This window comes from Amblyomma mixtum, chromosome 3 (assembly GCF_055824585.1).
Source record: "Amblyomma mixtum isolate Tamu chromosome 3, ASM5582458v1, whole genome shotgun sequence".
Taxonomy (NCBI): Eukaryota; Metazoa; Arthropoda; class Arachnida; order Ixodida; family Ixodidae; genus Amblyomma; species Amblyomma mixtum.
Window position 1 is genome coordinate 77,316,732 of NC_143014.1, and position 25,817 is coordinate 77,342,548.

General features: G+C 47.4%; 1 protein-coding gene across 1 annotated transcript; it reads left to right on the forward strand.

The window, feature by feature from the left end:
• Positions 1–556: 556 nt before the first annotated feature.
• On the forward strand, positions 557–23,269 carry LOC149350681 (sodium-coupled neutral amino acid transporter 7-like). Its single transcript, XM_089576913.1, has 9 exons — positions 557–643; positions 10,275–10,405; positions 12,043–12,241; positions 15,857–15,992; positions 19,494–19,589; positions 19,691–19,748; positions 20,593–20,855; positions 22,539–22,735; positions 22,858–23,269. Exons 2-9 carry the CDS (start codon positions 10,286–10,288, stop codon positions 23,031–23,033), a joined length of 1,245 nt encoding a protein of 414 aa, XP_089433039.1. The 5' UTR covers positions 557–643; positions 10,275–10,285; the 3' UTR covers positions 23,034–23,269.
• Positions 23,270–25,817: the final 2,548 nt, after the last annotated feature.

Genomic DNA, 25,817 nt, shown 5'->3' on the forward strand with positions numbered 1-25,817 from the left:
CGAGAGCCGTAAGTGGTGAGTGAAATGTGTTTCCTGATGCATACATAAACAAACAACTGCTACTCTGTTCAAGCATGTTTCTTTTGTGACTGGTGGTGAAACTGCGCGTCTGCAGAACGGGATGGGGGACAAGCGAGCTGTTGCTGTACGCTTCACTTGCAGTGTATTTGCAAAGGAGCTTGAAATCCCTTTGTCTTTTCTCGTTTTCTTGTCTCGGAGCGCCTATATTCTTGGCTAAAAAAAAGAGTCGGCACTGAAAGAATGCACAGCGCTGCATACGTGCGCCGAACACTGTGGGAAACGTACTATCACGATAGAAAGAAACGCGAAAACGCGGCGCCTACACTCTCCGCTGTTCAAATTTCTTTTGATAGCGATTTTATGTGGGTGATAAGAAAAAGACGTTACAGTCGTCCTACAATGCATTACGGACAACTTTAGCACCTTTTTGCTACCACCGAAGCAAAAGCGTGATTAAAAAAAAAATCCGAACAGCGGCGTGCCTAGGCTCCGCTTTGTTAGCGTACGTTCTTGAAGTGACGATGGCAGTTGACTGTGTCTCGGTGGGACTACTACGCAGGGAACAAATGCACAGGATATTCCTCCGCCTTCGCTTTCTGCCGAAGGAGGCACCTTGTTTCAGGTGAGCTCTATACTTGTGGTTGACTGCTGCTGACCCTGCATAGGGATCTCGTCCCAGATTTCGTTGTAAGTGAGCGCTTAACGTATACGACAAATAGATCGACCAATACAGAGAACCATTAGTGAAAGCAAGGGAACCGAAAACATTAGTCTCCCAGACCAAAACCAAACGTCATGAGGATGTCCTAAAATGATCAGAACGTTCTCATCTCGAACAGGGCATTCTGAGTGCCTTTTTAGTGCATCGATAGCTAAATGTCCTCATGAGGATGTCCTCAGTTTATACTTTGCTGAACGACTCAAGGACGAAAATTCCTCAAATGTCCTACAATCGTCCTATCGCAGGACAATATTATGGAATTGAATTGAGATCAAGCCAGATTTATCTCTCGCACTCGGCTGTCATTAAATAAAAAAAACTGCAGGTTTATTAAACGGTATGTGTTTACAACTGTGATCTAGCTAATAAAGGAAACCGCTGGAACCCTAAAAATCATATGCTTTGAGGAAATATTTTAAGATATTTTTGCTTTTACATCTGTTCTTACGCATCGCATGCTTCTGGTGGGGTTGGTCTGCTTAGATTTTGTGGGCCACTCATCTTTTCCATTCAGGCAGCCAGAATTCAACTACTTTCTGCAGCACTTGATAAGCCCGTTATTTTTGCTTATTGTAGTTACCTTCGGTAAATTAGCAATGAATACGGCAATCCCATGAAAAAAGAGGTTTGATACAAATCCCGAAGTACGAGGTCTGTTAGAAAAGTATCCGACCTTTCTCCGAAGAAAAAAAACTGGCATAACTGGAGCGTTGGAAACCTAGTCACCTTCAAAGTAGCCTCCTTGGGACTCCACACACTTCTCCCAGCGGTGCTGCCATTGTTGGAAGTCTTCCGAAAAGGCCTCTTTCAGAATGGAGTTTAGTTCAGCTGTCGTTGCAGCCATAATGTCCTCTCTTGTCTGAAATCGCTCTCCTTTCAATGTCCTCTTGACTTTGGGAAACATCCAGAAGTCGCAGGGGGCCATATCAGGAGAGTAAGGAGTCTGTTGAACTACAGGAGTCTGTTTTTTCGCCAAAAAAGTCTGAATCAAGTGCGAGGAATGTGCAGGAGCATTGTCGTGATGGATGCACCAATTTCCTGTTGACCTCAACTCCGGTCTCGAGCGCCGCACAGCACCACGTAGGCGACGGAGGACGTTCCTATAGTACTCTAAGGTCACTGTTTGACCCTGTAGGGTGCGTACTCGTGGTGTGCCACACAGAGGGTGTCAAAGAAAGCTGTCAGCATCACTTTGAGATTTCTGCGCACTTGGCGGGCCTTCTTTGGTCTCGGTGACATGAAATGCTACCACTGTGACGACTGGGATTTGGTTTCCGGGTCGTACCCGTACACCCAAGACTCGTCTCCAGTGATTAGAGTGTTTATGAAGTCGGGGTCACTGTTTGTGGAATCTAGCATGTCCTGCGAGACTTCAACACGAAGCTGCTTTTGCTCTGCCGTGAGCAGCTTCGGCACGAATTTCACCGCAACTCTCTCCATGGCCAAATCTTCGGGGAAAATGGAATGTGCAGAAATATTGCTGATGTCCACCTCTTCCACAATTTCTCGGATAGTCACACGACGGTCCCGCATCACCACAGCGTTCACTTCGACAATGACCTGGTCATTTCGGCATGTTGATGGCCGACCGGAGCGTGGCTCCTTTTCCGCCGATGTGCGGCCATCTTTAAACCAATTGTACCACTGTTTAATTTCTGTGCTCCTCATAGCATCTTCACCTAAAGCCGCACTGAATATTCCGAACAGTTTCCACTTGGTTGTCATCCCGTTTCTGGCAAAATTTGATGCAGTAGCGCCGCTCCTGTCGCTTCGCCATTTTCCTTGTAATAAAAAACCGACGAGAGCACTGCACACTGCCTCACTCAAACGCTGCATCCCAGCGACTGACGCTATCGGCAGGCCGGAAAATATTCGTACAAGCGCACGAAGGTTCAAGGTCGGCTGGTGCAAGCGCGCTTGTTTGATATCCATCAGGTGTTCGCAAAAAAAAAAAAAATAAAGTCGGATACTTTTCTAACAGACCTCGTAGTACTGAAAACGTCCCCAAACATGATTCGCAAGACATTCTGAGTATGCGCAACAAATGGACAAACGCATCCCAGTTGGACTGCTTGAAGACCAGTTGGAGACAGCCTGAGGACGTCTGAACGTCCTGACGCGGAAATCCTGACGTCATACTCAGGGCGTCTTTGTGTTGTCTAGGCTGTAGAGAGAATACAGAGGCGCAGTGGAGTTCTCACATCTCGCGCTGGATGTGGATGTGCAGAGAATACTTGGGGAGCAAAATTATACGACGAAGCCGCCGTGGCGGCTCAGTGGTTATGGCGCTTGGGTGCTGACCCAAAAGAAGCGGGTTCGATCCCGGCCGCGGCGGTCGAATTTCGATGGAGGCGAAATTCTAGAGGCCCGTGTACTGTGCGATGTCAGTGCACGTTAAAGAACCCCAACCCAGGTGGTCGAAATTTCCGGAGCCCCTCACTACAACGTCCCTCATATCCTGAGCTGCTTTGGGAGGTTAAACCCCAGTAAACGAAACGAAAATTATCCGATGGTGCTCAGTCCAAAGCGCGTTTACACCTGTCCTTCGTGCGCAATTTTCTCCTCAAGCACCTCAGAAGGCGCACTCTGGAGGACTGCGCACGAGAAAGAAGCAGGTTTGAAAACAGCCCCAGGTGAGGAAATCTGATGCTGATCGAAGACAGTACGTGTTTTCTTCGTACATAAGGAGCATAGAAATAACAAGACAGAACCATCGATTTGTTTTCATTGAGACCTTGAAAAAAATCAGAGGTAGAATTCACAAAACTTTTCGCAGGTAATGACGGCTCCCGATAGACCCCGACCAGTCAAGACGCCGATGTGACACCGACTGTTCCATTCAACAGAGGTTTTCTGACTGGCCTTCTTGTGGAGCTGTGTATGGCATTCTCAGGACATAGCTCTAGAGCAGTTATCCTCTTCCCCCACAGTGCTAATTAAGCCACCAGTGTAGCAGCGGTTCTGAAACGCAGGAGAATAACGTCGCGGTATTGCACTCTCCCCCAGGTATGCAGGCTGCATTTTCGGCTTTGATGCAAATACACCGGGCCTCTATTTTTTTTTTTTTAATTTGAACGATTGGTTGAACCAAGAAGCGTGCAAACCTGGTGCGCCATCGCAATCCGCAGCGCGATGCGTGTCATCGACAGACGCGCGTGGCCATCGATTAGGCCGCCAAACGAGAGTCGCCTACACGAGCGGGGCCTGCACGGTCCATCGCAAGAGCGGGCGCGCGTGCCGCGGCCGCACGATGACGTAGGCCAAATCCGAGGGAAGCGTGCACCACTAGTAGGCGCCCGGCGGCCAGCTCCGCACCGTCTTTGTACCGCAACACGCCAGTACTGAGTGCATCTGCCGTGCTTGTGCCGGATGGCCGGCACTGCATCCGAGCGAGGAATGGCAGCCGAGGTGTCCGGCACCAGCCGCAGTGCTTCGAAAATGACCAACCCGACGCCGCCGAAGGACGTCGCCGAAGCAGCGCCGCCTCCGGAGGCCACCGAAGGTATGGAACGGTGCCTCGTAGCTCGCGGTGCGCGCCACGTGTTCGCATCTCGCCTCGAGCTCTGCCTTCTTCCTTGTCTTCCATCGGGAAAGCTTTGATCCGGTGGCAGAAAGTTTTTGAAAGTAGTAGTTTTTGAAAGCGCCCGTCCTGTTGTGTTCGTGTCTCCTTTGTCTTTGTTGTTTTCGCGCCGTCCGAACTACTTTCAAGATATGAACCAACTAGCCCAAATCAAAGTACTTCTTGAGCAGAAAGTTTGGTTGGTAGCCAGATGTAGCTGAGCTTCGTGTTTGTTCCTCGCACTGGATGGACGCAGAGGCCGGTTTCCTCCGAATTACAGTGTTCTAGAACACTGTACTCCGAATTGGTCGTTATGTGGACCAAGCATATTTCTTGATGCGTGCTTGTGCATTCGAATCTATCTTCGTCACAAGTCAGGTCGACCCGATATTCGCACTTTTTCAGAGATCTACCGTCGTATACGCGCCCTGTCCAATTTAGCTGCAGTCGCCTCGCCCTCCAGAAGCAGTACGCTCTAGCTGATTCAAGCTAGCTGAAACTGCTTCTGACGATCTCAAAAACTGTTCTCGGCAATATACCACTCTCGTTCAATGTGTTCAACGGGGAATTCCATTGGAAGATATGGAGCGGTCCATACACTTTGAAACAAACCACCTGTTTCTGGCGGGCAGCACTCACCATAGATGTGTGTTACGGGCACTCGTGCTCCGGCCAGAGGAAGCCGAGGGCGCACGCGCGCGGTCGGCACAGAACGTACCCCTCCACTCGTCGTGTTTTCCTGCGCGCCTGCAGCGTCTTTTGTCTGGCAAGCGAAAGCAGTCGATGAAGGCTCGTGCGTATGAGTAGTAGCGCACCATTCGCCCAGCTTACTTCTCTTCGGTGCGCATGGACGCGAAGCTGCATCCATGGCTGTCAGTATTTTATGCTGCTACGGCTAGGAGGCGATAAAGAGCTGGAAGCAGGAACTTTGGGAACGAGCCGCCCAGTGGGGCACCGCTAGATCTAACACGCCAAGCGGACTTGTGGTCGACTCTGCAGATTTCCGTGGAGCACTCTGAAGTACTTCGCTGTGTGACCATAGGGAAGAAATTGGGACCTTTGCTCGATAACTGCTCCCAGTCTACATTTGGAAAACGCGGCCAGTGTTCCCGATCCGCCACCGTGGTAGTTTGCTTTGAGAAGTGAAAAAAAAAAGTGCATCAAATCTTTCAGAATTCACCATATCAAACGCCTGGTTGGCGTAGTCTGTATCGATCCGCCAATGCCGCTAGTAGAAAAAGATCGCCACGTTACCGAAGCTGCAGACAAAAAGAAAATTCCGTGCCCTTAATTTTGTGCGCCGGTCATGCGTGGACAGCCGGCGCCGCGACGTTTATGCGACGCGAGAGCATCGCATGCGCTGTTCGAAAATATTTGCTTTGAGGCACAGATGGAGGACGAAGGATTTCCGTTACAAGGGGTCTTTTATTATTGTATTATCGAAAGTGCTGATCACTTGGGAGAGGTATAGTTCTGAGCTCACTAACAAGAAGCAGCTGGTGGCACCTTAACAGTCGGCTTTTTAATCCGCCACGTTATCTTGGCGCACAGCCTTTTCCATGCCCATAAAAGTGAGACTCGCTTAGCATTCATCTGGAGTACTGCGCTGAGATAAACAGCTGATAGCATTTAGCTAACCGCGTCGCGCGCGCGCAGCTGAAAACAGAACCGACAAGGGCAGGGGAGCCATTTAGAAAAGAAAAAAAAAGCGTAACAGCTCGATGAGGCTCTGCCGGAAAGGAACGGCCGTACAGAGTGCAAAACAGATTCATAGAACGACGTAACTGTGTTCCGCAGCTCCTCAAGCCGCTGCGACCAGAAGACAAAAAAATGGCAATGAAGTCGTATGAGTGCATGCTTACTTCCAGACCATTTTTAACCAAATATTATCGCTGTATATAGTTTAGTTTAGTTTATGGGGTTTAACGTCCCAAAGCGACTGAGGCTATGAGAGACGCCGTAGTGGAGGGCTCCGGAAATTTCGACCACCTGGGGTTCTTTAACGTGCACTGACATCGCACAGTACACGGGCCTCTAGAATTTCTCCTCCAAAGAAATTCCAGCCGCCGCGGCCGGGATCGAACCCGCGTCTTTCGGGTCAGCAGCCGAGCACCATAGCCACTGAGCCACCGCGGCGGCCTGTATATATAAACAATTCACTATGCGTTCCAGAGTCCGCACCACAGGACATGCCTCGATTTTTACCTTTTGAACTGGCCTCATTATAGGAACCTTGGTGATGCGTGCAGATATTGTGGGTTTTGTAGTCCTCACTCCAACTGATACAAGATTTATCGAACAAGACCAGCTTTAATCTTGTCATTAGCGTCATAGTACCGCATTAACCTAATCTATAGACTCGGCACTTTTGGGAAGGAGAAGAAATGGTACATTGTCTGAGGATGTAAGCATCGCTCGATAAATAGCATCTCCCTGCACCCATCTCTACTGAAGGTCCTCGACATTAAATATATTTGATATGCGTTATTGCGGAAACTTAGACAAGAAACTGAACGACCAGTTAAATTGTCGAGTCTTGACGTGTGTATAGAAACCGTCCAATTCACTGCTCCTGATCGCCACCTCAAGTAGCAGGAGCTAAGAGGGACAGCCCAATTCAACGGAATAAAAATTCCTGCGCGCACACTGGAACTGAGCATGCGCAATTATTCTCGATACGTGAACCTCTGGTCTTTCTCGTCGGTCCGCTTCTTTGAACGGATAAGCACTCGCTGCCCTATGGCACTTCGAAACAGTCTAACAATACCCAGTTACGTTACCTGTGCGATAAGTTAGGGTACGTAACAATGGACCTTTTAGAGGTGACCTTAGTGACGCGCTAGCGCAAAGCTCACGAGATAGTGAAGTGAGTCAGAGCTCTACACATGAAAGAGGCTGTCGACGTGGCTTGAGATAACTGTCTGGATTTCACACTACGCACAATAGCCACAAAGCAAGTCGTGCGTCATATACTTGAAGTGCTTCGTGCGGCGCACGCTTTGTGACTTTAGGGTAATATATCCTTGTCTTTTTTATATTATTATTCACGTTTCCAATAAACAGTCTCACCGCATAAGTACCATCGTTACTATCGAAGATCTTTTTTTTTCAACAGTGAGCCTGAATTCACTCTGCCGCCCATAGTTCTTTTTTTATTATTACGCATATGTGTAAAAGGCAGAATGGCGAAACAAAGTGAAGCCCAGGAACGGGAGGTGCGCAGTTTAATTTTTTTTTCCTTGCGCAAAGCAAAAGTCAATCCGACAAAACGTTTAGTGTCGAAGGATGACAAACTATGGACACACTGTTTTACGCTATGTATTATCTCGCAGTTTTACTTCGACCGTTTCTGCTCAAAAGCTAAGCAGAGGTCAGACGGAGTTTCTTTCGAACTGGACTGTCCTTTGCGGCCGGGACACATTTTTCTTGTTTCTTTCTTTTTAGTCCGAATATGATCTATGTCCTTTGCCCTTGTGTGAGCTAATAACCTCGGACAATTTTAGCTCAACAGCTCAATGAATTGACAGTTGTCTAAAATAAAATACCACGTCAACTTGCTTCCATGGCCGGGTTTGGCAGTTATTTATGCGTCAGTATTAGAGGGTCTGTGCAAGCGGTAATGGCGACCACTGTCACGCGTGGCGCGTGCCATAACGAACCTAGCACGCTACCTCGAACATAACTTTATAACGAACCTAAGTATGCCACCTCGAATAAAGGAACTTTCGGGTGTTAACAACGGATATAACAGACTTTCGTGTGTTAACATCGGATATAACAGACTTTCGTGCGCTAGCATCGGATATAACGAACTTTCGTGTGTTAACCTCGGATGTAATTAACTTTTGCGTCTTATCTCGAATACAACGAACTTTTGATTGTTATCTCGAACATTACAAACTTTCGCGTGTTGGACTCTGACATAATGAATCTCCTCTAACCTATAACGTACTACCTCGGATATAACGAACTTAGGTGCGTCAACCTCGGATATACAAACGCACCCAAACGATCCATCGATGAGTGTCTAATAGTTTATTTCCAGTTAACAAACAGACAAATAAATAATATCTGAAGGATTTTATGATGTAAGACCGATCGCAGGGACATAAAAAAACTTTGATGCCATGCACAACGTCGACGATTTTTGGGGAAAGCGTATGTATTTCTTTGCGCCTGGTAACGAACTAAAACAGCGCTGGTGTTAATTTTTAGAGCAAACGTATTACAGGTAAGTGCTGTTCATATTTCCCCCAGAATTCGTTATTTTCTGAAAAGACCTCAGATAGCCGAGTGGCCAGGTTGTGACAGCTGGCATGAACTGACTCGTTTCGCAATTTAGGTGCGCAGCGTGGAATCGATGGAGGTCATTCGCAACTAGTACGGGAGAACACATGTCCTGGGAAACCACAATAACAATGCTTGGGAGATGCCGTTTTCAAACATGCCCAGAAAGTTGTCTCTTACCGTCGCCAATGCTACAACTCCGGGTGCCACCCCAAAGGGTCGTGCAGTGGCACATGACCACTGAAGCCTGCACCCCGTACCCGGTGACATGGGGAGCCCTACTTCTAGGGGCAGCCGATATTCACTTTGCGTCGATGACTTCGATGTTGTTGCTTCTTCTGCAACGCGTCAGTCATTTATGGTTGTTGTAATGTCTCCAGATATTGATTGCGACACTGCTGAGCAGACGAAATCTAGTCAACGTACATGTCTAGGCTCTTTGGTGCATTACGGCAAAACTATACAATGCACAAATGACGACGATATTAGGTGCGCACAAAAGTTTGCTGAACACCACAGCTCTGCACAATGACATAGCTGGGTTTGTTCCCTCATGTTGTCGTCGTTTATGCGCTGCAGTTTAGTAATCTCGACGGTCGGAGCCTTCTGACAGATTGTTGCACGGTATGTACTGACCCATTGGTGGCGTGACCTTGACGTGTGCGTCGTATTCGTCAGTGTATTTTAGAAGTGTCGTAACAAGCAGCAGTAAGAATGTCTCTATAAAATGCTTTACAAGCTGGCAGACGAGGGCCGTAAGCTTTCTTGTTAGCATGGGAAGATGTTTGAGCTGTCCTGCATGTCATATGTTGCTGCGTCGGAGAAAACAGACTGCCCCTGTAAGCCGTTTTAACGCCCAGTGCATTTAAGGGCTGCTGCCCTAGGTTTCTTGCTCGCAGTTTGCGAACAGAGATTTCCAGAAGTGCCCGAACTTTTGCGCAATGAAAGAAATTCCCCCATAGGGGGTCGTAAATGGTGTCACCGCAAAGCTCGACCTTAACGCTACCTAAAGGTAAATGGACGATTACACTTTTATCTCTTTGGCCTGCTGATCGCATAAGAGGCAATAATAGCAAAAATACGTTTCGAGCCCCATGAGACAATGACTCTTACATCATACCCATCATCATCGTCGCCGCCGCCGCCGCCGCCATAACAGTCATCATTATCATCTAAATTCATTTGTAGCCGAAAGATTCACTGGGAGGCAATCAAATTGCATGTTCTTTTTTTTTCTTTTTACGAGAAGAGAGGATAGCACGTTCAAGGATGTAGATTCAGAGAAGCAATGTAAAATGTAGACAACACAGTGACCATGGTTAATGGGCGATATAGCATCGACCCTGCTGCGGCGAACCTGCCGCTGTGTCTTTCAGTATGACAGCGATACTTAGAGAAGGAGCTGCGCCGTGGTCCAAGGATGTACTAGATTCCGTTTATTGAATGCTTCCATGAGGAGTTGTTTTGGTGTACAGGCGTCGTGAACGAATATCTACTTGCATTTAAAAAATAACGGCGGCACAACGGGTGCGGCCCATACACGTTATCGGAGTTGATGTTGCGGACTGAATTTTTTTTTGATGTCCTATATATTACTTGAAGATTGTGAAGCTAAAAATTATATAAACACGGCGACGAATAACATAGGCAGACTGACATGGCAAGCCCGACATTTCCTGCTCTCAGGTGTCGGAACCATGACCGCCTACTCGGTGGCCGTCGTGATGGCGACAAGCGCCCTCGGGGCAGGCCTCCTGCACTTCCCCGCAGCCTACGACGTCGCGGGAGGCATCTTTATGGCCACCGTCGTGCAGCTGGTGAGCGCTTTTCCCTTCTGCGCTGTGTACCGTGCATCCAGCTTGTTGCGAGCCAGAATATCATCAATTCGTCTTTGTTTGGGCGCGTCACGCTCAGCTTGGGCAGCTTCGGCAGTCTGTACACGTAAGGAAGACGAGTGATGTGCGGCGAAAGCGCTCGAACGCGACGGGCCTCAAAGCGAGCCACCACTGCCGCTCTTGCGTTCGAAGGCTTAAGCGTGCACCTGTATATTATAGTCCATCTACGAGTCGCCACGTAGACACCCAGCGCGCCTATGTTTGGATAAAACTTGATTCTGTTTAGTGAAGCTTCTCCCACAGTCATGAGTGCCACACAGAATTCCTCCGCAGCAAGACGATAGTGTTAAAGCTTTACTTGTCACGTAAACTAGAAGGCAATCACAGGATCGACGAAATTATAAGCGCAAGAATATTGATTCATCTGGCTTGTCTAACGCAGTGAAGAATTAGAGCTAATATTATTTACTGCTGTGTAAGCCGCCGCGGTGACTCAGTGGTTATGGTGCTCGGCTGCTGACCCAAAAGACGCGGTTCCGATCCCGGACACGGTGGTCGAATTTCGATGAAGGCGATTTCTAGAGGCCCGTATACTGCGCTATGTCAGTGCTTCTTAAAGAACCCCACGTAGTCGAAATTTCCAGAGCCCTTCACTACGGCGTCAGCCTGAGTTGCTTTGGGACGTTAAACCCCCATAAACCATAAACCAAACCATTTACTGCTGTCATTTGCCAGTGGAGTTACGCACCATGATTTTTTTTAAGCATGAAATGCTTTTAGCTCCCGTTGTCGGCAGTGTGGTGACGTCACACCGAGACCGAGAGCCATCATCCGGGCTCTGAAACGAGAACATCCGGGCACCGTACGAGACTTAACGAGATTTAACGAGACTCTCTAAGCCCTCCTACGCGACCGACATGCAAGCAACGGTTGGTCTCCAAACGAGTCACAAAAAATAACTGCTGCCAGTGCCTTCTCAATGTTTATCAAGATATCAGTCGAGCTGTGCGTTTGATAATGCACGGAATTATAATTTCCGATTTCTAATAACTCGTGCAAAAAGCACATAAATGCCACGATACACTTCGTTGTCATACGTGATCTCTTAGGGGCTTCGCGCATCGAAGCAAAGCCGCGCAGGCGCACAGGGGCCCGGGGGAGAAGCGCTGCGTTCAAAGGGCAAGGCATCGCGCCGAACGGGTGGTGGCGTTCCTCCCTTCCTTTACGGTGCGGTTCGGGTGTCCACCGAGATGGCAGAGAATTACTGCGCCATTTCCTTTCCTCAAAAAACCTTGCGTTCAAATGGCAAGGCATCGCGCTGAACGGGTGGTGGCGTTCCTCTCTTCCTGTACGGTGCGGTTCGGGTGTCCACCGAGATGACATTAGGCCAACACCAGCTCTAGGTGGTGTTGATTAGGCCCGTAAACATTTCATGCTTACTCTACTCTCGGTTACGGGAGAGGCAGAGATTTTTTTATTTTTTTTTTTTTTTGCTGCAGCAGATTAGGAACTCCATCGATAGTTTTTCGGGAGATATTTCAGTTCAATGGCTGCTGTTAAAGTATGGAGAGTTCTGTTGCACTCGAGCGCGTACTGAAGATTAAACCTTCACACTTTAGGTCCTGGTTGGTGCTCTCGGAGGTACGATCCTGACCTTGGCATTCTGCGCCGACGTTAACAACGATGGCACCTATCATGACATCCTGCTCTCCATGTGTGGAGTGAAATGGCGCTACGCCGCGGCTGTCTCTGTCTTGCTGACCTGCTACGGAGTCTGCGTCACGTACTTGATAGTCATCGGTGATCAGTACGACCGTAGTAAGTACTTCTTTTCAAGCATTAGTGCTAAGTAATCGTTGAGCAAGCGTCATCCCACGCTGGCTGGCGTGCTAATGAGATGAAAGCGGTCTGTACAGAACTGTGCTGAATAGAGCTTAGGCTCACACGAGCACAACACAAGCGCATGCAAACAATTGTTTTATTGCATACATGAAGAAGCAGATAAAAATAATTTTTAACCTTGCGTGATACGTGAGCGGGAGGTGGTAATGATAACCATGATAATTAAGATAATATGGTGGTCACATCCTTTGTGTCGGCCGAACCAGGCCAATGAAGCCGCTTTCGTACTCTGCATCATGGCAATGGTATCCTGCGCTGCGGTGCAGCTCGTGCATTTGAATAGTTGACGCCATACAGTAACAAGAGCCTAAAATTGGCAGGTGATTGCAGACCTAGGGTTCTTGCAATATTACGTAGCCCGCTTCGGTGATCAACCCCTTGTCACGCCGTACCTAGCGAAATTAGGAATTACTGTATACATATGTTAGCACATGCCGCCGATGAACTCTCGTGTGAACCCCCCCCCCCCCCAAAAAAAAAGAAAAAAAAGTCATGTGAGAGCGTGAGAATGCATGTTTCTCACGCGTTGCGTGAGGAAGTTTGAAACGCCGAAGCATGCTCCGTAATAATTTGGCCGCACCTGTACGCACATCTGAAGCCTGCATGGCAAAAACTGCGCGAACAAAGACACCAAGTAATAGGCGTATGCAGGTATTTAGCTGCTGACTGCACCAGCTGCAAGTGCCAACGTCGCACAATTACGCAACAGAGCTGGCCAGGTCAACGCGAAGAGAAAGAATTTTGGTAGTTGGTACAGTAGCCGCTTACTGAGGAAAAGAGCGAGAGGTCTTAGCTGCTGTAATTATCCAAGTACTCCACTCCTTGTATATGAGTGCGTTTGTATCCGCTATGCACCCTGGCCAATACCCCGCCGTGGGTATGTGCCATTAAGCCTGATGACATCATCATCATCATCAACTGTCTCGCTCAGGGCTGGCTCCTGCCCACTGGCTGCCGGAAATAAGATTGGATCGAGGGACAGTGCAAAACTATAGAGATAGACTGAGAGAGTGGAAATAGAGGGAACAGGAGGAGGAGGAGGGGTTATAGAGGCTGGAAGATAAATGTGTGCGCACACGTGCAAAGCTACGTGTAAGTGTCCTGTCACAGTTAAATCGTACTTGGCCTTTAACTGTCACAGAGGAATCGAGGTGGAAGGCGTCTATCGGTATCTTCTTCAAATAATGCATGATTTATGGCGACAGAGTTGGCTGGCCGTGCGTCTAAAGGAACGTCACGCTTGTGACCATGCTATATGTAACACTTCACTAGAGGCATAATTTTCCTGTCTCAGGCGTTTTTTTTTCTATTTAGTCGGCCTCTTCAGGCCCATTATCCAGCGCTCCTCCTACGTTATTTTTGTGGTCTGGTTTTGGAGACTATGTCCGGCCAGAAAATATGTGAGGCTGCTGCTCTCAAATATCCCAGGATTGGAGAGGGCCGGTGGCACAACGCGTAAGGTTTGTCTCCGGAGGGTCGTTGGTGCAGAACATTGACTCGAATAACCACAACACAGGACGATTTGACACTCAAAAATGTGCTTGTGGCCCCTCCTGCCAGTCTGTGTTGCGGTTTTTCAGGTCAAAAGGTTTGTATATTCTCACGATATGTTTTCTCGCTATCGTTGTTAACAAAATTTGGCTAAACTAGGCAACGCAATGAATTTCTTGCACTTTTTTCGTGGATGAACTGGGAGCCATTGTGATTTTCCCGCAGAAAATTTCTAGCTTGATCCCCCTCATTCGACCTCTGAGAAAGGCGATGTTTAAGATGAAAAGGAATGTTACTTGAAACAGCAACACGGCGTATTTTACTACCTCATAGAAGGCAGAATACATGCTGGTGATGATTCCTCCAGACAGAAGCGACATTTCACTAAAGGAATTCGCAAGGCTCGAGCACTAGCTACCACGGGCTGACACCTCGGGACTCGCCTGCATACGAGCAAATAAATCTGGAGGTTGTCAAGCATGCGTCACGCAAGGCCCCTCATGTACGCATACAGGCAATGGACATTTTTTAATGCGAAAGCATTTCTAGATCATGTCGGCGGGGTCGTGTCCGCAATACGTGTCCGCAATACGTGTCCGCAATACGTGTCCGCAAAACGTGTCCGCAAAACGTGTCCGCAGCAGTTGTGACGTTCTCAGAACAGGTAGGATCAAGCGAATGCTTGTGATCGATAGAGGACGGTGTGAGGATGATGCGCAAAAAAAATTGTCACTAAGATGATTAGTAATTAATTACAAACAAAAATTAGAGACAAAATGTGAAATTGAATGTCGAAATAGCGCGGAAGGCAAGCAATAGCAGGAAACTGAACAAAATGAATGAAAAAATAAAAGTTCGAAATAGATTGAAATGTGTTTGGTGAATGAAATCCAAAGTAATCGATTAGAAACGCTTCATGTATTTGGAGTAATTAGTTAATTAATTAGAAGCAAAAGCAATGCAGGGTTGCTTGGTTTGGACGGGCATATAGTAAGTGGACGGAAAGCAATTAAGGCGTCGAATTTGAACAATGAAATGGATAATCAATCATCGACCGATAATGCTAAAATCGATAATTAATCCATTGATCGATAATTAATCACTGACTGGTAATTAACCCGTGACCGAAAATTCATGGTTTGACCGATAATCAATCATTTGATCTATAATTGATCAACGCGGTTACCATGACGTCGCGTGCCGTCACTGTGACGTCAGAGGAGAACGCCCGCCGCGGTGTCTCGGTGAGCCGCCGCGCCAGCGTAGCTGCCATGCGGACGAATGATGTCATGCACGCCTTCATGGAATGTGGCCACCGTGACATCAGAGGCAAAGAGGGGCGACGAGTGCCGAGGGGGCGTCAGTGTTCTCGCATTCCTCCAATGCGGGTAGCCGCAGTAATCTTTATATTTTTTTTTCGCATTGATTCTGTCTTTTTATTTTCCGTTGAAGAACCATTCTAACTGCTGTCGTAGAAAGCGCGTACAGCAATGGAGCTTAAAAGTAACGGAAGTTAAAGCATTCCATGCGTTCAATTCATGCACGTGGTGCATAAGAAGGCGGCAAGGGATGAATGGATGGGAGCGGCTTGAAGGCGGACTTAGGGCCCCGTGGGTGAAAGCGTCGCAAAAATGACAGCCCTGAATGGGCAACTTCTGCACTTTTTTCTTAAACCTTGCTGGTGAAACGGTTCCCTCACGGAGCCGGTAGATTTAACGAAGGCCGAAAGCTAAAAAAAAGAAAATGGAGAGGGTGGAGAGGGTGGAGAACAAGCAAAATATCTGCTCTCATTCGTGTCGCGTGACATCTCTCGGCCTCTTCGCGCTTTGTGTTTGATAGCATGCAGTTATGCCGGGAGCTTTTATTCTCGAGAATCCCATCTCTTAACGCTGACATGAAACGGCGAGATTGGGACGTAATCATAAATGAAGACGTCTCAATTGTGTTCTTCAGTCACTAACCTGGCTGCGTCTGTGTCTCGGATGCGAAGCCGCTTTTGATCGCGAATCTTTCGCCCCGCTTGCTTCCGCCTGGCTCAAGTATTTGCCTCGCTCCACGGACCTGACTTCTGCCACACGTGGTACTTGGCCCGAGAGTTCACCATCACCGTCACTGCTGTCGCCATCGTGCTGCCGCTAAACTTGCTCCAACACATCGAGTTCCTCCACTACGCCAGGTGAGCTCGACACGAAATTGCGCTCGAGTTGTAGGCGTTTGTCTACTGCCGATATAGTTGTTCTTATCCGCTATGACAGCTGTGTCTTTGCCTTTTCTCACACGCCGCAACGTCGAAACATTTGAATTTTTTTTTTTTTTTTTTTTGCAGTTGAAAACATGAGCGACAAACGCGCGAAGAAGGGAAACAGCACGCCCAATCTCTGAATTTCGCGTGCCGGGTTTCTCATCGAATTGCGCTCCGTATTTTTTTTTTTCTACACTATAAGGTTATTTTGTGTAAGAAAAAATAAAAATAGGGGATTCTATAAGCCACAAATACAGACCGTACTTTGTGCGGGACTGAACTGTCTCCTGTGCAGCCCTCTCAGGAGCCAAACTGAAGATGCAGTGGCAATGCAAAACTTAGTGAAGAGCTTTGCAATGTGGTGAGTGCCATACGAGAACCACGACGCAGTCCTAACGTCGGATTCATTCACGCCTGCAGTAGGTTGCGTACTTTTGCCAACAGTTGCAGAGCTATGCACAGCATGAATCATTTGAAACGTTGGTTGTAACTTAAGTACCTGATTCGTAAAATTGAGAATGGTAAAATAATGTCTACATAATGAAGAAATTCGCCTTTCCAAGAGGTTTTTTTTTTTTCTAGAGGTCGACTGATCTATTAGTATATGACTTCAAAACGAAGTCATTTCCACATTTTCTGTGCATCCTCTGTGCAAGCAAGCAGTCTACTGTAAGTACACATGTTGTGCGCCCCCCCCCCCCCTCCCCCCTCCAGCCGAGAAAAAGACCCATATTGGTGTCTTGTAATAGCGCGAGAAACCCATCGTTTCTGCTCAAGCTGGGGCGTCTTGCTGTTAGCGAATAGCGTGTACCATTTTAGCTGTAGAGCGTCTGATAAAAAAGGAATGGGGCAAAATAGGTAAATAAAACCACCTTAATACTTACTCTTTTCTTTTTTGAGCTGTGATCAGCAAAGCGCTTCAGAAGGCCTAGGAACAAAAAAAAAAAAAAAAGCGTCGCTAGCACGTCCCGCCAGCCTCAGTAATCGTGCAACTCGCGTGCAGGTATAGGCAGCAGCGAGTAAGGCGCGCCGCCAACCGCGGAATTTTTGGTCAAGGAGTAACTCCGGAAAATATTAGAATTTTTAACGTATTCATCATGGGTTGGAAGCAGATTTGCAAATATTGTCTTGGTTTCTTCGTCGTATAGTATATCGTAAGTGCGTCGCTTGATTCGTTACAGCTTTGTAATGGAAGTATTCTACTGAACTCCAGTAATTAAAATGACCTTAATTTGTCTGATTTGCTTGGTTAATTACGAATGAAAATATACAATTATAAGGGTCGGCCTCCAGGAACACAGCTGTATGTTCATCCTCGCAGGAAGCACAATTTCCTTAAAGCATGGAACTACTGAGCTTGGACACACTGTAGCCTGGCTCTCCCTTGGCAGCTCACGCTAGTAGATCACCTTTTTCTTTTTAGTGCGTTTGAATTAGATGTTTCATTCCTCCATTTAGCAATTGTCTGTGAGGCCACTCTGCCCACCAGGTTGTGCGTAACTTGCCCTAGGTGGCCCCCCTAGGTCACGTGACCCTGTGACGTCATCACAGCCTGCCCGTCGGATTGTGAGCAAACTGACCACCGTGGCAGGTGGCAGTTAAAATAATGATTGGTCGCGAGAGGTTGCTCGCGAAGAACAACCTGGCTCTTTTAATTGCCCACCAGTGGCAGCCCCTGTCATCGCAGGGCAGTGGCGTATCGCTTAACCACTGCACCACTGCTCCAGGAGGGGAGTGAGGACTCCCAGCGATCTATGAATGTAAAGTAGAGAATGACCAATTCCGCATATGTGGGCAATAACCAGTTAGCGCGCTATCACATCATACCGTTAAGGCGGAGCTCAAGTCCGATTTCGCCTATCTTTGTCAAGCAGGCTTGACCCTGAACACCGAGCCTAAAACCGAAACCGAAGTGCCATAGTCGGACACAACTTAAGTCCGTAGTGAAGTTCCGCCCACGTTCAGGACCGCCGCACAGAATTCCTCCACGACAAAAAAGTAGTTCATTCCTAAAATTTTTCTTGTCACCTAAAAATGAGGCTAAAGAAAATAATTATAAGCTCCAGAGTTTTGATGCCTGGCTTGTTGAGTCACACTAAAAAGCTGATTTCATTTACTGTTGCGATTGACCAGAAGAGTAATACTGAACGTCGCGGACCGTGGCTCAGCTGTTTTTTTTTTAAGTTGTATTCTACTATAGCGCACCTAATTCGCATTTCCTCTAACCACGCTAAATCGTCAGCCATTTTCGTCTTGGTTTCTGCTATGCAATTTTTTTAAAATTGCCTAGTGCTTCATTATTTATTTTATATTGGTTTAAGCCGTTGTGCCATAGGTAATACGGGCCGGGCAATTTTATTTATATTTTTTTTTGGCTTGCCACTATCTAACGAAAGTTTCCTTCCGGGTTCTTTTCTGGAGAAATGAAATACATTGATTATCTGATTGATTGAATGTGCGAAACATTAAAGAGTATTTGCATGGACTCGCCATCAAAAAGTGAAAACACCGCGCCAGGGTAAAAGAAAAAGAAATATTTTTCCTTAAATTTCAATGTATGTATGTATGTGCGTGTATATATATATATATATATATATATATATATATATATATATATATATATATATATATATATATATATATATATATATATATAAAATCTCGGATCCATCCGATCTTCACCCCTCACTGCACCACTGCGCCAGAAGTGATAAGACTCCCAGAGATCTATGAATGTAAAGTAGAGAATGACCAATTTCGTATATGTGGGCAATAACCAGTTATCGCGCTATCGCATCATACCGTTAAGGCGATATATATATATATATATATATATATATATATATATATATATATATATATATATATATATATATATATATAAAGAAGGGGTTGAAGATCGGATGGATCCGGTAGAACATAAACGTAATTCGGTTGACACACGGTAGACAAACTTTATTCTAACGTTTCGACCAGGGTCTGGCCTTCGTTGTCGAAACCCTGGTCGAACGTTAGAATAAAGTTGTTTTTCTACCGTGTATCAACCGAATTAGGTTTATGTTCTACCGGATCCATCCGATCTTATTTATAAGATCCGATTATATATATATATATATATATATATATATATATATATTATCGGTTCGAAACGTCGAGTCAAATAAATGTTTCCTTTAACGAAGCGTATACTTCGCTATATACTTCTTTAAGCAGTCGAGTACTTCATGCTTTCGATATATATATACACAAACGCACACACTTCAAATTACCATTGCTAAATTACCATTATCAAATTACCAGTGCTAAATTACCATTAGCACTGTTACGCTCGTCACGGTCAAGGACAAGCTCTTCGCGTCAAAATGCGAGCCCCTGCCATGCGTTACATCTGCGCATGCCTTCAGCATCAGTCCTTGCCTCCCTCTCCACTTCCAGCACCCTGGGCATAGCGGCTGTGCTGTACCCTTGCGTCTTGACGTGCGTCGTGTTTTTCACGGAGCCACGCCCTAAGGACTTCTACATCAAGGTCTGGTAGGTGCCCGGCGAGCATTTGTTGCCATTGCGCACACGCTCTTCTTTGTGTACCTGCGGCAGCGCGTGCTGGCACCACACGGCCTCTTTTTCTACTGCAGGCCTGAAAACCTGTTTGACGTTCTTCTCAGCACACCCGTATTTTGCTTCGCGTATCAGGTGAGCTTACTGCGCTTGCGCATCTTTGTTTATCGTGCATGCAAAATAAATGGCCGAGGAACAGTGCTCCATGCACTGTGGTGCATGCCTCCAGCCACCTTGGCTGCAGCCTCAGGTGCACGCGATGCCTTTCGACGGACAACGTGCACCTTTCGTCAGAAGTATAAAGGCCAGACCGCACCTTGACCGAAGGCGGCTTTGGGCCTTGTTGTGCGGCTCCTTATGCACTCGCAGAGTTCCAAAGCTCTTGAGAGTGATGGTAGCTTTCCTATTCACACTGCAGGGCTTTGGAACTCCCGGAGCACCGTAGGAGCCCCTAGCGTGACCCGAGGTCACCTCCCGTCAGGTCTGGCCTGAATGCTTTTCACGAGAACGTATACGTTGTCGAAGATGGGCACGCAATCGCTTCGAAGAAGCTACACAACCTGAGCTCCTTTAAAACGTCTTTTCGGCAGGGGTAACAAGACTAAATGAAGACAGTGCTCAAGTTGGTTTCCACTTGTCGCCTAACACAAGAGAAGCTGCGCTGTCCATTTCTGGCGAGTTCAGAGAAGCCCAGTTGATGCAGAGTCTCGTAGGCAGGCAATAGCGTGAAGAATAGGCATCCTCAAAGTCTGGCTGGTCGTCAGATCGTCTACACTAATGGATGAGGTCACACGCAGAAATTCGTCTGTTCAGTAGCGCAAGATGGTCAGGTTTGAGTGCTAGGGTGGAGCAGCTGCTTGCTTAGCGAAATGATTTACCTTGACTCTTTCTGGGCCGCCAAGCCTCGCAGCGGTCAATTGGCGGCCCCTGGTGTTGACTCCGTGCACGCCATCAGCAGCCGACGCGCGCGCTTGCGCAGAGCCACGAGGTGGTCATACCGGCGTACGCGGCCATGCGTCAGCGCTCGCTGTGGAACATGGCCAAGGCGATCGCCTACTGCATGGTCATCCTGATGGTCGTCTACTCCATGGTTGGCTGCTTCGGCTACCTCTCCTATGGCTCTACAGTGCGGCCCGATGTCATGGAGATGTTCGACGGTACCAAGGCCTGGGTGCTGGTAGGGCTGGTGGCCCTCATCTTCAAGATGGCCGTCACCTACCCGCTGCCGGCGCTCTGTGCCAGGTCACAACCTTGCGACACGTCACGCGCTGTCCGCCCGTAGATCCTTACACAGCACAGCGAAGTATATTCAGGACGGCGGGATGATCGGTCTAAGAGAAAAGTATTCATGGTCGAACTCGTTTAAGAATGCCAAAAGTCCTGCGGCGACGTTGTATTCTGTGCATGGTCGCCAGCATCAAGCTAAATTGAGAAGAGAAGCAGCATTCGTTTCTTTAATTAATTAATTAATTAATTAATTAATAGCGAAAGGCTGCTTTTTGGCTCGAAAACTTGTCAAGAAAATTCTAGCTTCTGCCGGGCTGGTTAGCTGATAATTATTCGTATTTAGTCATCGTAGAGAGGAACAAGAAGCTGACGAAAAGAAAACTGGGTTGATGGCGATAGTCTTTCGTCTTTAGCGCTGTATGTTAGCCAGCGCACGCGACTCTGAAGCCTAGCTAAGCCCGAAAAATATCATTTAGCGCTTGTACATCACTTTTTTTTTACTTTTTCTACTCTGTGTTCCTTTACCTAAGGCTACCGTTTCACACCTGTTAATTTCACACGCAGACAGACTGGCTATATTAGGAATTTAACCATACACCCTGTAAAAATAGCGTCGGGGGAAAATTAGAAATGGCTCTTCACCTTATTTGTTCTCCTTAGCGTATTTTTATTTTTATTTTCGTTTCTTTAGGAAAGCGTTCCGATACTTTATGCACAGTTCTGAATATGACGTGTAAATTATTAATTTGGACAGAACTATATTTACTTCCGTGCACTTGTGTTAGCAGTCCCTGCACATCAGGCATACCATGTTTGAAAGTTGCCACACATAATTTGTGAGAAGGGCTCACCAAAAATAACCCGATGTCGTGGCACAGAAATACACTAAATAAAGTCGTTTTCAGATTGCTGCATCTAGAATAAATTAATCAGCTTTCTCTACAGTAAGCTTAATACAAATGTTACGAACAGTAAGCGCCAAGTATGCAACAAAAATTCGTGTAATTTCTCTCTTGGGTAGCGTCAAAGCTATCGCTTTTTATTAGACGATCAGTAAGTCTACCGCGAAACTATCGTGATAACTGTACACATCGTATTAATTCTCTCGACATATATGGTGAGGAACTGTTTTTCTTTAACAAACCTTCTTCACGTTTAAATTCCAAAACGTGCATTGTAAAGAGCGCGAAAAAGGCGAAGACGCAGCAAGGTGCGACACAAGCCAGAGCAAGGCACGAGCGGCACAGGTATTTTTCGCGCTGTTCAGAATGCATAGCTTTCACCTCATCGCCCAGTTTTCCGTTCTGATGAAGCCAAAACATCAAGCTGTGTCGAACAGGGTAGGTGTAGTGTTTCAGCTGTTTCAGTAGTAAACCAGAGCATGTTATTTTCTTCCTGAACCTGCACACGTGAACTTGTACTTGCCCGCAAAAAAAACAGTAAGCGTCATTTTTTTTTTAACAAAATATTTCGGACGTACCCGAAAACGCCGTTATGTACGAGATGAACTATTTTTTTTTTGTTTTTGATGCCTGGTTCAGGTTACGCCTCTCTCAATAAATATCGTCTTGTTCCGCTATTTAGCCGCGAAAGGCGGTTTTACGGAGTAGTATTTCTAAGCCAGGCATTCTGGAAAGAGTGACACAGAGTGCCATGCTCCCAGTTGCGCGCATGAGGGAGAGCCCGTCTTTGCCACAGAAACGCGATCGAGGAGCTGTACCTGGAGGTGCGCGGTGGTCCCGCCGAAGACCGGGCGCGCACGCATGCGCGCAAGGCCAAGCTCAGCCTCGCCTGGTTCGCCAGCACCGTGGGCATGGCCGTGCTGCCACTCGACATCGGAGTGGCCATCAAGTTTCTGGGCTGCCTGGCCGCGCTGAACATATTCGTGTTCCCCGGTGAGTGTATGCGAATCTCCGCGGGTCAGCGCCGTCATTGGCAGGGCACTCGGCGCAAAAAGCGACTGCACGCTGCACCAGGGAAGCGGGGCATGCTAACACGTGGCGCCATTCTTGCGCAGGTATGTGCCTCATCGGCTACACCAAGCACAAGAGCGCCACGACGGCGCATCTGCACTGGCACTTGCTGCTCGGCTCCCTCATGGTGCTCGCGGGGGCCGTGCTGTTTACCGCGGTCCTGCTGCACATCGTTCTCGTCGAGCTGGTCTCCGGACATGTTGTCCAACTATGCTCTTGACGGCGTCCTCCGCCCTCGAGAGAGCGCCTCCAGACTGGACCCTCAGCAACTCAGTGGTGGCTGTGTATATACTGTAATGATTTTCCAGCACGCATGGCACTGCGAAATCCTGTTTTAGTACCCATTGTTTAGCTTAACACTCATAATGAGCTATGCTTGGCCTTTTTATGTGTATGCAGCAATAAATTATGTTTGGTTTAGTTTATTGGGGTTTAACGTCCCAAAGCGACTCAGGCTATGAGGCAGTTGCTGCGACCCAGGTGCAAGTGCCTGCTACGTCCTACCTGAAAACTCTTGAAAACCTCCTTCCGTCGAGCACTAAGTAATGTTTGGTATGTTTAACGTCCCAAATCGATTCAGGCTATGAGGGGCAGCATTGTGAAGGGGTCCGGAAGTTTCGACCACCTGGGGTTCTTTAACGTGCACTGACATCGCACAGCACACGGGACTCTAGAATTTCGCCTCCATCGAAATTCGACCGCCGCGGCCGGGATCGAATCCGCGTCTTTCGGGTCAGCAGCCGAGTGCCATAACCACTGAGCCACCGCGGCGACCCTAAATTATGTTCCGTCACCGCTTCCGTCTGCACGCAAGTATGTACGCTGGCATATGTTCAAGATCATGGCTGAACTTAACTCGCTCTTCAAAACCATCAAAATGCAGTACGGTTGGAAATCGTAGACTGCGTGGTGTCTTCAGCAATCAAATTCACAATATTAGCAATCATTTATCAAAAAAGTATCAGATCTGTGAAAATAACTTTGGCAAGCGTTTGATGCTTTTGGCTGTAAGATAGGGAGGGATATAAAGGAGACACGAGTATAGAGCGGAGAGGTTAACCATGGCATAACGTGAGGTTGATTACCCTGCGCAAGAAGATGGGAAAGAAAGGAATAAAAGCAGCCGATGTCAGGGAGTACAGAGTAGAGAAATCGAAAGGCCAAACAAGAATATAAATTTTAATTTGTCTAAGGCAGGCATTCAAGCAGTAGACTAAAATTATGCGCTTTAGCGGCCCAAAGAGCGGAATGTGTGCAGAAGCAGCCATAGAGGCAGGCGACGTGATCTGTGGCTTCTGCGCGTCCGCACTGGCCGTACGTATCAGTATTTCAGTGATGAAAAAAACATCCTTTGCGAAAGCCACTACCACAAGACAAAACAATTCTCCGGAAGCGAGCTAGCGTCACTCTGCTCATTGCGGGTCATAGGTCGGAGTGTTTTCCGCCGCTGAAAGTAAGTAGCAAAGTCCTATTATCTCGAAGAACCACATTCGTTAAATTGGGCTCGCTTTCATTAGATCGGTGACCAAATGTCAGTGGAAGGGACCGCGGAACAACATGTGTTTAAATTTAAAGGATACATTGTGTCGAGTTCAATGGAGGTAAAGCGCTGAAAGGGGGTTAAGAACGATGGCAATCTGGGACTGTTCATATTGGCCTGAAGTGCATGAGAAGAAGAAAAGGCCACAATTGGTTCACCGACGTAATCCACTCCATGCAGCGTATTACACGCCAGAAGACGACTTCCTCGTGTTTACCGAGTTCAAGACAGCTTTGTAAGGACGTTGTACTCTAATCATACGCATGCCCATGCCTAAAGAGAACTGCGTGCGTCCCACCTGTTTTATGATCATCAGAAGTTGGTTTGGTTTTGTGGGGTTTAACGTCCCAAAGCGACTAAGGCTATGAGAGACGCCGTAGTGGAGGGCTCCGGAAATTTCGACCACCCGGGGATCTTTAACGTGCACTGACATCGCACAGCACACGGGCCTCTAGAATTTCTCCTCCAAAGAAATTCTAGCCGCCGCGGCCGGGATCGAACCCGCGTCTTTTGGGTCAGCAGCCGAGCACCATAGCCACTGAGCCACCGCGGCGGCGATCATCAGAAGTGAAGTCTTGGCATCAAGTGGGTCAGATGCAGATTGTTAAGACAAGTCAAATTATTTTATCTAGACATCATTTGTTGCCTAGGAGCCAGAAAAAAAGGCAAAAAAAGAATGCCAGACTCAGTGTCGCCCCCACCCCTCCCACACTCCATACAGATCGCTCATAGCACTGTATCACATCGATCACTTTTAAACAATAACATCATCTTGAAACTTAACTAGTAATACACCAGCAAAACAAAAACATAAATACCGCAAGATGTACGCATCTATAAAAAATACATGCATTGAATTGGCAAAATTCAGAAACAAAAGAAATTGGCGGGGGCTGAGCTTTGGTTAAGCGTGGTAGGTTGCGAAAGCAAAAGCGCAGCGCCTCCAACTGAAGGAATGCAGTGCGCCACGTCTACAGGTCACGCGTGGCTACCGGCCGCCGCTTCGCGACGACTGAAAGTCTTGGACTGCATGCAGTGCGCCGAGTCTACAGGTCACGCGTGGCTACCGGCCGCCGCTGCGCGACGACTCAAAGCGCATTCGGTAATTTTTTATATTATGTTTTTGATGTTGTTGTGACTGAAAGAAAATCTACAGCTAGTACGACGTCACAGCGGCAGTAGCGCCACACGTGCGCAGCGCGGCAAACACACACCGTAACTGCAGCCGGGCTATCTGAAGGAGCGAGTTGGTCGCCCATATTCACTCCGCTAAAGGTCAAACGTAACTGCGGCCGGGTCACGCGAAGGCTTGAAAGTGCGAGTAGTATTGCTTTCGCAATAAAATAGCAATATAAAAGACAATTTCATATATAATTTGTGCCTATACTCAGCACAGCTCAAAAAATTTACCACAGTTACGTGAACAGAAGGTGTTTGTTTAAAATACTTGCACTGAACCAAAGT